Source organism: Haliotis rufescens, unplaced genomic scaffold, assembly GCF_023055435.1.
Source record: "Haliotis rufescens isolate VD_foot unplaced genomic scaffold, xgHalRufe1.0.p SCAF_11, whole genome shotgun sequence".
In the NCBI taxonomy this organism is placed as follows: Eukaryota; Metazoa; Mollusca; class Gastropoda; order Lepetellida; family Haliotidae; genus Haliotis; species Haliotis rufescens.
In genome coordinates this window covers 40822183-40835327 of record NW_025963791.1, presented here as the reverse complement: position 1 = coordinate 40835327, position 13145 = coordinate 40822183, and the positions used below count along the sequence as shown (strand labels likewise).

Sequence of the window (13145 nt, the reverse complement as noted above, 5' to 3'; positions counted from 1 at the left end):
ACCGGAAGTCCGGTTGGGCGCCACCTACAATTTTCCCCGCCACGGGACACGGAAACGGGATATAACACGAAATAAAAGGAATGAATTTTACGTTGACATGTGTAGTATCTTGACGACCAGTGGATAGTGCGACATGTGTTTCAACTGACAGCTGATGTGTAAGTGTCAGAGAGGCATATCGTGTCAATAATCAAATTTACTGCTTGAGATTATGATGGTTGGGAGGTTTTCAAAGCTTCCAAAATGTCAGCGCCGTTCGTAACTTCATGTATCCTGACAGCCATGTACTCGGCGTCAGCAGTTTTGGATTACTGTTAATCTGTTAGTATTCTTTTAACGTGTAAGTTGTTCGAAATTAATCAAACTACCTGAATAACTCATTTTACGATTATGATGGTTATAACAACCGCAAAGATTCACCTAATCATGCTATAATGGCTGCAAGGATCCGCAGGGTGGGTGTTCGAATCCTAATTTCACCACACTACACAATGGTGGTTGGTTTGGGTTATAGCGTAAACGGCACCGATTGGCGAAAACGGCACCTCGACTCAAGCGGCACCTTATTTTTCTTTTTACCTTGGCAAGGCCGTAGTTAACTTTTTTTGACAGTTTTTTTTCCCCAACTTGATTCAAATAAAACTGTTTTCTATGAAAAATCTAGGGGGGCAACTGCCTGCCCCCCGGCTGGCTACGGTCAAATATATGATATTAAACTTACATTGTAACTTGCAAACGCCAATTGAGACAAGTTTACATTAGAAATTAGACTCTACTCCAACTATAATCCAACTTAGCTTATACACAACTCAACTTATTGTGAAAACATAACATGCTTTGAAGAAAAATAATAGAAATTAAACTCGCATCGTCTTTTACAAACACAAATAATTGTGAAATAATACAAGTAAGAAATTAGCCTCCTACTCCAGAATGTCAGAAAAAATCAACATGCTGTATCCTGTGATAACTGTGACCAGTGGACCCATCGTGTAGGTGGAACTGGACTTTCTGTGGCCCGTTATAGAGTTGAGGTATTAATATTGTTGTTATAACTGATTAGTGTAATTGTTCTCGGTAATTTACAATAAGCTGTCAAGTACATGTTGAATAGTTTATTGTTACAGTGGAGTAATAGACGAGAGGCATATCATGCTTGCTACTGACCGGCAATTACAGCACCTAGGAGTGTAGGAGTGGTCAATGGTTTATGGACAGAGGTTTAAAATTGTCAAACAGGCTGCATGGAAAGCAATCAGTAAAGCCCTTCCAGAAGCCTGCATCCGTGGATGTCTGTTCCACCTGACTCAGGCAGTCTGTTTCTAGGTAGCCTACATGGTGGATGATGCCATCCACAAGATTGTAAGGAAAATCATGGCACTCCCCTTTCTACCAGCAGCCGACATCACGAGGATGTTCAAATACAAATAGTTCAAATACAAATACCCACAATAAAAAAAAACTATATTAAACAATAAAAATGTTTTTATTATACATGAAGAACTCTATATATGAACATATGTACTTGTCTGTGAAAACAGGAAATATCATGTAAATACATCACATACATCAAATGACAGATTTTTTATTCATGCACCGATTGTCTTTAAATGTAATATCCAGTTATGTATGACTGTTTAAATAATCTCATACCAACTTTGACTGGAGTAGGTCCGATAGTTTTTCAGATATTGTAGTAAACGTCGGTACCTTAAATTACCTTCCAGACTTTAAGTATTACTTTATGGTAAATTGTGAGGTTCTGATGTGAGGTTAAGTTGGACTCAATTTGTGGTGAATGTTACTATGGCGTCAACTTGTGAATGTTACTATGGAGTACTACAATTGTTACTAGAGATAGCCTGTGACTGATCTTGAACCACATGTGTAAATTAACACATATATTCCTAAGAATGACTGTTATTTAACAATTGTGTCAAAAAGGAAATTTCTTAGAAATAAGTTGCCATTCATGTTGTGCATGCTGATAGGTAATGCCAAAAATATACTTGAACAATTTGTTTCATTTGCCAAACAGTATACCTTTTTACTGTATTACTTTTGATCAATGTTGATTAAGTGGTTGACTATTTTCAGATGTTTGCTGCAATCTTAACGCCTGGTATCAATAATGTCTCGCCCAAGAGATGATGATCCGGACATGTTCAGGATTATTGTGGCCACAGACGTCCATCTTGGCTACATGGAGAAAGACCCAGCTCGTGGAAATGATTCTCTTGTGTCTTTTGAAGAAATTCTGGAGATAGCATCAAAGAACAATGCTGATTTTGTCCTGTTGGGCGGGGATCTTTTCCACGAGAACAAGCCGTCCCGAAGAACTCTACATGGCTGTATGGCTTTGTTACGGAAATATTGTATGGGAAATAAACCGATCCAGTATGAGTTCCTCAGCGACCAGTCAGTGAACTTTGACCACTGTCAGTTCCCTACGTTAAACTATGATGACCCCAACTTGAACGTCTCCATGCCAGTGTTCTCCATACATGGTAACCATGACGATCCAACAGGACAGGGAAACTTATGTTCGTTGGATATTTTACACACCGCTGGACTTGTTAATTATTTTGGGAAGACATCTAATCTGGAGAAGATTCAGCTGAGCCCCCTGTTATTCCAGAAGGGAAATACAAAAGTGTGTTTGTATGGACTTGGTTCCGTGCGAGATGAACGCTTGCATCGGATGTTCGTACACAAGAATGTCACAATGCTGCGTCCAAAGGAAAACCAAGAGGATTGGTTTAATATGTTTGTTGTTCATCAGAACAGATCTAAACACTCCGCAACAAATTACATCCCTGAGCAGTTCTTAGATGATTTCTTGGATTTGATAATTTGGGGGCATGAACACGAATGTCGAATCGACCCCGAGTGGAACGGCGTTCAGAACTTTTATGTAAGTCAGCCAGGAAGCAGTGTTGCGACGTCTCTGAGTGAAGGAGAAACAGTGAAGAAACATATTGGGTTGTTGCAGATTAAGGGAAAGGATTTCATGATGAAAAAGATCCCTCTTGAAACAGTGCGTCCATTCTATATGGAGGATATAGTTCTAGGGGAGACAACTCTTAACCCTGATGATCACAATGTGTCAAAACAAATGGAGGCCTTCTGTACGGAAAAGGTTGAGACATTGTTGGACAAAGCAGGTAATGGCCGCAAATTCATTCTGTGTCTGAAATATGACCCAAATCCTATTATCGACACCGCTACAGAAGGGTATTTTGCTTCTCTTTCTGCCTGCATCATGTGCATCAGTTTTGATCTGCACATCTTGTGTATTTAATGGGTTGGTGGTTAATGACAACATAGACAAGGTCAGATAACTCTGAAAAATGTTCAATGGGATGGTCATGTATAGTTTCCCTTCTATAGTAACCCTTCCTTCCAGTCTCAGAACCCTTTCTTTTTATAATTTTATATTATGACGAAAGATTAGAAAATGAATGACAGTGGCCAATATTTTGTATTTCAGCTATGGAGCACACAGGCAACAGGAAACAGCCAAAAAAAGCCCTCATACGTCTCAGGATCGACTACACTGGCTTTGAACCATTCAGCATCCATAGGTACACCATTCTGCTAGTTTGTTGCTAAGATTTGCAAATCAGTTGCAAGTTAGCTGCTCCAGTCAACTCCCTTTTTCAGGATCAGTAAAAACACAGAAAACAATTTTAAACATGTACATGATGTATGCCAGGATTCAAGCTATGGATCAAAGTAGCTGAAAAGATTTCCAACTTTGGTAGACTTTCTGGTGGTATTGCCATATTAGTTAGACAGCAGCTTGTTAAATATGTAAAATGGTCTAAAGTTTACGACAGTGGCATTTTTATGCTGTTAGATAAAACCGTATTTGGATCTAAAAAAGATTTGCTATATTCATGTGTCTATGTTCACCCTGAATGTTCGACTTGGTACACCAACCCTTTGAGGCAATGCAAAAATGGTATACAAATATTACAAAATGACTTACTTGATACACTAGCACATTGTGATGATGTTTATTTGATGATTGGGGGAGACTTGAATGCCAGAGCTAGCACGGAATCTGATTTTGTAGAAGATGATATTCTTGAATATCTCGAGGGTCATGATAACAGTGTATGGGGATTTCTGTTAGACAATTTCAGCTTAAAAAGATTTTCTGTGGATTTATCTTTGAATAATTTTGGAAAGAGCTTACTAGATTTATGCAGTATACTAAATATACATATTATGAATGGAAGGTGCGGGTCAGACGCCGGGGTGGGAGATTTTACTTTTATAGGAAATCAGGGTGCGAGTGTGGTGGATTATGTTATTGCCTCGTCCGAGTTGTTTGATATGTGCCATAGCTTTGACATTCCGTCTCGAGCCGAGTCATCACACCTTCCTGTCACGACTAGTTTACGTACGCTTCTAGTAAATGACCCTATGCCACGCAATACACGTAACAATGCTTCCTTCAAATTTGTGTGGGTTGAAGAGAAGGCTGAACAGTTTAGAATAAACCTTATTTCTGGGACTGCGAATGATTTACTGGAGAAGGCTGTAGATGTAGCATTTGTTAATGTTGAAGAAAGTATTAGGTATATCACTGAAGCTGTTATTATTGCTGCATCAGATATGAAGAAAATGAATAAGGACTGTAAATATGATCAACAATGGTTTGATAGCGAATGCCAGCTACTTAAAAAGGAGTGATGTAGACGTTTGAATAATTTTAGAAAGAATAAGGATAGAGGATCACTAACCGACTATAATAGAGTAAGAAATCAGTACAACGATGTTTGTAGGAAAAAAAAGACAGAATATTTCGAACAAAAACAGAAACTGTTGGAATCAAGCATAGATAATTCTAAAACATTTTGGTCATCGCTAAAAGCCATTAAACCAAATAGATATTGCAAAAATGATATTGATATTCAAGCCTGGTTTGAGCATTTCCAGGAACTGTTTTCAGTTCCATTTAGCCATGACAATAACAATTTATTTGACATGGAATTCATGGAAGATAAAGTTGACAGCGTAACAGATGATATTCTTGAATGTCCAATATCTAGAGAGGAAATTTTTGACAGCATATCCAACCTTAAAGATAATAAGGCATCTGGAAATGATAATGTGATAGCAGAGTTTTTTAAACATTCCTCAGACATTTTAATACCATATTTGGAACTAATTTTTAATATCCTTTTAGAGAGATCATATTTTCCAGATAATTGGACAGTTGGCATTATTGTCCCTCTTCACAAACAGGGCGCAACCAGCGATGTTAATAATTACAGAGGCATAACTCTCCTAAGTACATTCAGTAAAATATTTACTTCAATTATTAACAAGAGACTTGTTTTCTGGGCGGATTCTTTGGATAAGATAAGTGAGTCACAAGCAGGTTTTAGAAAAGGATACTCCACCACTGACAATGCTTTTATCCTATATTCTATAATTCAGAGATATCTATCAGTGAAACGAGGGAAGCTATATGCTGTATTCGTAGATTTTGCAAAAGCTTTTGACTCTGTGAAAAGGGATAACTTGTGGTCACACTTTCAAAGACATGGGCTAAGTAGCAAAATTGGAAAGTTATTATGCTCTCTATATAAAAATGTGAAGGTATGTGTACGGAACAATGGCGCTATATCGGATACTTTTGTAAGTAGCAGGGGTTTCCGACAAGGGTGTATATTAAGTCCCTTCTTATTTTCCTTTTTCATAAATGATTTGGCATATCAAATCCAAAAAAATTGCACTGATGGAATACAACTGCACCCCGAAACTATTAAATTATTTCTGCTTCTTTTCGCTGACGATATAGTCATGTTCTCGAGCACAATACCTGGCCTGCAAAAGCAAATACATGTATTAGAGAGTTATTGTGACGAGTCAAAACTTACTGTAAATATGGATAAAACCAAAGTTGTAGTTTTTAAAAATGGTGGTAACATATCCAGAAAAGAAAAATGGTTTTACAGAAGGAAGCCTGTAGAAGTTGTTCCATTTTATAAATACTTAGGCTTGTGTTTTACAAGTAGATTAACTTGGTCAATGAATGCACATAACATTTCATTGCAAGCCAAGAAAATTTTTGTAGGCATATTAAAAAGTCTTAGAGTTCTGGACAATGTTACATATGATGTTTATTTTAAAATATTTGATACAAAAATAAGCCCGATGCTATTGTATGGATCCGAAATTTGGGGCCTAGAACATTTGGATGTTATTGAGAAAATACATTTATATGCATGTAAACGGTTCTTGGGGGTAAAATCTAGCACAGAAAACGCAAGGGTATATGGTGAATGCGGACGGTTTCCCATGTATATTAATAGTTATTTAAAGGTTATTAAATACTGGGTTAAGATATTAAATATGCCATCTTCAAGATGCCCGAAAAAATGTTATAATATGATGCTTCTCTACGACAGCCACGGGAAACAAAATTGGGCATCAAAAGTTAAAAACATGTTATACGAATGTGGATATGGTTATATTTGGTTACAGCAGCATGTAGATATGCCACAACATTTCTTCTCCCGTTTGACACAGACTTTAAAAGATATGTACATTCAAAAATGGCATTGTTCTTTGTTTAGTTCTAGAAAAGCAAACTATTACACTACATTTAAGACTACTATTATATTAGAACCTTATCTATTAAGTGTAAATTTACATAAGTTTAGAACAGCTCTTTCTCGATTCCGTTGTGGCTCACATGATCTATTTATTGAAACAGGCAGATATGAAGGTATTGCAAGAGAACACAGACTTTGTAGGATTTGTAAAACTGATTGTACTGAAGATGAATATCACTTTTTATGTGTATGTCCAGTGTATGAAGATTTAAGAGCAAAATATCTAAATAACTATTTCTACCGCAACCCAAACGGTAACAAATTTTGTAAATTAATGACTTGTGATTGTACAGAAACTATTAGAAATCTATCAATGTTCATTTATCATGCCATGAAACTAAGAAAATGTATGAATTTGTAACACGCCCCACACATTGTACTATAGGCCTTTGGCCTCATAAGTACCATGAATAAAGATTGATTGATTGTATGCCTGGTTAACCACACTGAAGATCCAGGTAAGAATTGGTCTACAGCATCCCATGCTTGATGTAAGAGGCGACAGGATCGGGTGGTGAGACTCGCTGATTTGGCTGATGTATGTCATTGTATCAGAATTGTGTATGTTGATGCTTATGATGTCCATCACTGGATTGATGTGTGTAGATGACCATAGATAACACCTCATACCAAATGTTCCCAATAGTCATGTCCGGACTTGATTATTTTCAGACCGCCATCATATAGCTGGAATATTGCAGTGTTAAACAAATAAACAAACAAAACAGAATCATACCAAATGTCTAATGGTCATAGTGGTGCTGAATTTTTGAAATTTTGTTTCTTTCTTCAAATCTTCTTTCTGTTTTCAGGTTTGGTCAAAAGTTTGTGGACCGAGTGGCGAACCCCAAGGATCTAGTGTTGTTTCACCGCAAGAAGGCTGGCGTGAAGAAGGAGGAGAGTGGTGCAGGTGGTCTTTGATGGAGTTGGTGTAGCCACGGGAAAACAGGCCCCTGCTTTTCCATAGCTGTAGGGGGGCACGGGTGGCCCAGTCGTCTAAGGCGCTGCGATTCGCTGTGCAGAGTTGCGTCGCTTGGGTACGCCAGAAACCTATAATTGTGGGTTCGAATCCCGGTTCGCCCCGATTATGTTTCTAGGTTTGTCAGCACCATTCCCGTGCTCGTGGGTTTCACCGAAGTGGTAAACGTCTGACACCTGCATCACTTCGGGCTTTCCCCCCACATTAAGCTGACACGCCGCGATATAACTGGAATACTGTTAAAAGCGGCGTTAAACCCAACTCACTCACTCACTCCATAGTTGTAGACCTCAGACATGGCTTAAAACTGGAGTCTTTAGGGGACAGTTGTACTAAGGGGTAGTTGTATGTAGCCAATGAAACTGCCCCTTACAGTTGCCCTAGAGTCAGCTCATCGTGAATCTCGGGGCAGAATAGGTTCCCAGTACAACATGCCTTTGCAAGAGCCCACTGCCATGAGGACTGGGTGCTTGCAGGTGTTGGGGATTATGTGTCATTGTAAGGGTGTTGATCATTGCTCATGATGTCAACCATGTTTTGGGCGGTCGGGTAGCCTAGTGGTTGAAGCGTTACCTCATCATGCCGAAGACCCAGGTTCGATTCCCAACATGGGTACAATGTGTGAAGCCCAGTTCTGGTGTCCCCTGCTGTGATATTGGTGGAATGTTGCTAAAAGCGGCGTAAAACCAAACTCACTCACTCACTCAGCCATGTGTTTTCCGGCCCCTTGTAATATAGCTGAAATATTACCATGTGTTGTATTGCATGTGTAGGCAAAGTGTTACTGCTAGGTTCACTGATCTATTATTATGTTCAGAAGGCAGATGTTTGTAAACATTTGTTGCAGAAAGTTATGAGTGAGTGAGTGAGGTTTTACGCCGCTTTTAGCAATATCCCAGCAATATCACGGCGGGGGACACCAGAAATGGGCTTCACACATTGTACCCATGTCGGGAATCGAACCCAGGTCTTCGGCGTGACGCGCTAACGCTTTAACCACTAGGCTACCCGACCGCCCCAGAAAGTTATAAAGGATGTTGCTGTCTTGTATTGCCCAGTGATGGCATTGATGAACAAGTTGAAATTTCCGAGTTTCCACATGTTAATACAATCATTATTTGTCCTACAGACAACGAGTTGTTGGCCATGATCCGACCCCAGTCTCTGGACAGTGCGCGAGTGGAGGACATGGTGCGAGACTACTTCGTCCAGGTGGAGGAGGTCAGTAGTGGAAAGTGTACAATCTCAGCCTGACTGTAGCACCACACACAGGCGTGTGCTCAGTGGTCAGTTTTGTTTGGGGGTGGTGGGTAGCCTAGAGGTTAAAGCAGTCGCTTGTCCCACCGATGACCCGGGTTCAATTCCCAAGATGGGTACAGTGTGTGAAGCCGATTTCTGGTGTCCCCCTCCTTTATGATGCTGGAATATTGATAAAAATGGTGTAAAACCATACTCCCTCACTCACTTTTGACATGCCTCTGTTACATCATAGCCTTCCTTCCTGATGTAATACTAATAGAGGTAAAATTCTTAGAATTCTACACAGTGAATTATTAAAGAAGGCTATAATGTAACAGAGGTACTTTTCTTAGAATTATACACAATAATAACTTGTTTAATTTCGGTGTGTAAAGGACAAAATAACAGAAATGTCCCTGTCAAAATTTGAGTAGTATATATCTCGGTGTCTGCATCGTTGTGTCCATGTGTGTTGCAGCAACGTGTTTAGTGTGTCTGCCTGTTGAGTTATTCTTTTGAAGTCGTCATGTGTCGCTCGGCCAGGATGGACAGTCAGTATTTATTATGGGCACCATATGTAATAAGAGCACAATGTCGCCTTGGTCCTGCTTGGTTATTGTCGGGTAGCCTTAAAGGTTAAGGCATTTGCTCGTCATGCCGAAGACCTGGGCTCGCTCGCTCACTCACTCACTCACTCACTCACTCACTCACTCACTCACTCACTCACTCACTCACTCACTCACTCACTCACTCACTCACTCACTCACTCACTATCTATCTATCTATCTATCTATCTATCTATCTATCTATCTATCTATCTATCTATCTATCTATCTATCTATCTATCTATCTATCTATCTATCTATTGATAGTATTCTGAGCCTAGGGATACTGGGCTGAATAGGCTCTCACTATTGAATGCTTGTCGTCAGCCGCAGTGAGGTACAGGTGCAGTGATAACAGCCAGATTTGTATTATAAGAGATTTGGTGACTGGTATATCCGGTGTTACGTGATCGCAGTGATCAGCTGATTATGTTTTCTGAGATGGGGGGAAAACATTGTGTCATTGGAAAACGTGAGTTTATTAAAAATGTTATTACAATTTGAGGAGCCATGCTTTGTTGCGCGCTATAACCAAGTTAGCGCTATATTGAAGAGCGCAATAGTGAGGGAACACACAAGTCACGGTTGAGGCTTACGCTCTCTTGATCGCGAAAACTTTGTTGACACCTAAGTCAGACTATAACAGATATGACATTTAACGAGTCAAAGTATGGCATTTAAGATATATGTATCCATTCTCAACTTAAGTTCGTTTCAAGGCATAAATAGCGGTAATCTGATCGTTGTTGCTGTAAATGTGAGTATTGCGTGATGTGCTTGCGGTGATCAGCTGATAATGTTTTTTTTGAGATGGGGGAAAACATCCTGCCAGTGTAAAACTTGAGTTTATTAAATGTGAAAGTAAATTGTGGGACCCATGCCCATAACCAAGTTAACGCAATATTGAGGGGCGCAATAGCGAGGGAAAACTATCTCTTATTCTCAGTTAGTAGATGTAACATTTTACTGAATTTATTAGTTTGATATTGGGCAAGTACATTTTAAAATAGGGCAAGTAAGACTGTTGGTCATACTTGCCCTTGGTCACGTAACTTTTTCATTATTTTTCAACCCCTGTATATAACTGTTCTAAATATATAGGCTTGACTTGGAAAGTAAATTAGCTCGTAATTGTGTTTCGGAAATTAGCTCCTTTGTACACATGCTGAAAAAGCTTCATTGGGTATTGGGTGCTGTTTTTATACATTTGAGTTTTTCATTTAATGCATGCGTTTCTGTACGCAAGTTAATTGAAAGTAATTGGGTTTTGAATATTTTTGGGGGGTATTTTACGCAAATAGCTGCTTATCTGTAGCTCTGTTGGGTGTATAATATTCGTATGGTATACCAAATTGTCTTTTCTGGTTGGTGGTTTCTGTTCCGTTCTGATTTGGACTGCGATGTTAACTATTTCAGATGTTATAGTTTACTCACTCACTGTTGCAGACAAGCAAGCTGCAGCTGTTGACAGAGAAGGGGATGGGGGATGCTGTCAAGGAGTATGTAGACAAGGAGGAAAGGGAGGCAATCTCGGAACTTGTCAAGTACCAGTTGCAGAAAACACAGGTACACTTTAAGACGACTTCTTAGCACTCTCCCAATAATAATAATAATATTCAGGCAAGTACAAAGAACTACTGGTACTAAACTTCAGCCAACACATAACTCAACATGATGCACACTTCTTCAGTTTAGTGGGCAAGTGCCCTTTTGTATCTTGAAAATTATTTTCTTTCACATAGGAGAAGGTATGATATTGCAAATCTATTGTCCGAATTTATTGTATGAAAATATTTAATTGTCATTTTTTGTTTAAGCATCATCTGAAAGTCCGGAACGCCAGTGAGGACAGGATTGACACGGAGGTGACAAATTTCCGCGAGGAGCGGAAGAAGAGGAAAGAGGAGGATGAAGAAGTTGCGGAGGCTCTTAAACGTGCTCATTCCATGCGCTCACAGACCCTGGATCGCACCAGCGAGGATGAGCGGATGAGTCTTGACTCTGAGGAAGAAGCAAAGCCGACGAGAGGTCGAGGTCGTGGACGAGGGAGTCGCAGCAGAGGAGCTAAGGAAACAACCCGAGGTCGAGGATCACGTGGAGGTAGGGGGTCACGTGGAGGCAGGGGAAAAAATAAGGAGCCAGTTATTGCAACCAATGGGAATAGATCCATCATGGATGCCTTTGCATCGTCTTCGTCTGTCTCACAGAGGAGTGCAAGGGGAGGAAACAAGAGAAAGACGTACAGGTAGGGACTTCCCCCCCCCCCCCCCCACCATAGTATCAGGCATTAATCTAATCTCGGGTCTACCCCAAGTGTTGGTTAAAAAAAAAAGGTGAAAATTGCAATTAATAGAATAGCAAGTTAAGCATATTGCTTTTATGATTATTACTTCTGTTTTATCTTCTGAAAGTTGACTTCGAACTAGAACTACATAGCATTGTATTTCTGATGAGAAATTCATCAAAGGAGTGAAACTGATTGCTGCTTCATATTAGAAGCTACCATCTCCATGTTCTAGTGGACAGAATGTCTGCTTGAAGTGCCGAAGGTCGGTAGATCAATCTCCAGACACGTCATACCAAAAGATGCTAAAAGATGGTACATGCCTAGTGCTCTACATTACAGGGTGTCAATGTTAAAACTGTGGATGGTATTTCAGTGAGCTAGCACCATAAAACCGGCATTAGTCCGGACAAGTCCAAGAGCATGCATGCACATTGCTATACAAGTGCAATAATCTTGAATGCACAGTTAAACCCCATTTCACCTCACTTGGCATTAGAAGCATGTATGACATTGATTTACGGTTTTGCCTTCTTTTGACAGTAGCATGGACATGTCTGATGATGACGATGTGGTCACCATTGACGATGATGACGATCCATTTGATATTTCGTCATCAAGTAGAAAGCAGAAAAGTCAGAAGCCATCAAAGAAAACCCCATCTCGGAGAGGTGTTGCATTTGATTCAGACAGCGACGATGATATAATGTCTTCATCAAAGAGACGAAGATGAAGTATGCTTATGACCATCCAACTTACTCCTGTATTTAGTAACATGCAGTGTGACTGAGGCATGACTGATGAAGATTTGTACTTTGTTTCATACATGAATTGATGTCAAGATGCGAGGAAGTATGCCCACACAAAAAGGAAAATGTCTAGAATGTAATATACTGCTTAAAAGAAGTAAAACAACACTGATTTTTTCATAATCTGTCATGACAGGTCTTCTCAAATTTGATCCTGAAAACATGGTTTATATATACCATTTGTTTAGATTTGATCAGTACATTGTCCAATTATTACAAATATCTATCATGTCTATTGAAGGAAAGGCCTTGTGTGGGTTTCACGGCTGTAGCTCATGTATATCTGATTAAACTTGATTATGAAAAACCTTTGTGTTGAAGGAGTGAGTCTTGAACTGTATTTCGGTTAGTTAATACTATAAGTTGACATGCAGAGAAAAGGCACAAGTGGCGCAGGTAGTGTATGTTTGCCACTTTGGTAACGAATCCTTGCATGGCTTAGGGATGCAACTCAACAGTATGCTAACATTGAATCTAGAGATTATCTGACTGACCCTCAGGTTTTCATTCTACAATCATTTCAGTTCTTTTTGTTATCCCCCTGGTTTGAAAAACGGCGGGGATAAAGCGGCATTAACTCCAAAACCGTTAAATATT

The 13145-nt window shown here is 39.5% G+C and overlaps 1 protein-coding gene across 3 annotated transcripts; it reads left to right on the top strand.

The window, feature by feature from the left end:
• On the top strand, positions 1-12855 carry LOC124142320 (double-strand break repair protein MRE11-like). Of its 3 annotated transcripts, none has more exons than XM_046510731.2 (8): positions 1-158; positions 2098-3164; positions 3491-3584; positions 7445-7542; positions 8741-8832; positions 10902-11021; positions 11273-11700; positions 12286-12855. In XM_046510731.2, the coding sequence occupies exons 2-8, from the start codon at positions 2132-2134 to the stop codon at positions 12470-12472; spliced, it is 2052 nt and encodes a 683-aa protein (XP_046366687.2). In that variant the 5' UTR covers positions 1-158; positions 2098-2131; the 3' UTR covers positions 12473-12855. The 3 variants fall into 3 exon arrangements, with proteins under 3 accessions (XP_046366687.2, XP_046366685.2, XP_046366686.2); XM_046510729.2 differs by having other exon boundaries at positions 12283-12855; XM_046510730.2 differs by lacking the exon at positions 1-158 and adding an exon at positions 907-1034 and having other exon boundaries at positions 12283-12855.
• The last annotated feature ends 290 nt before the right edge of the window (positions 12856-13145 follow it).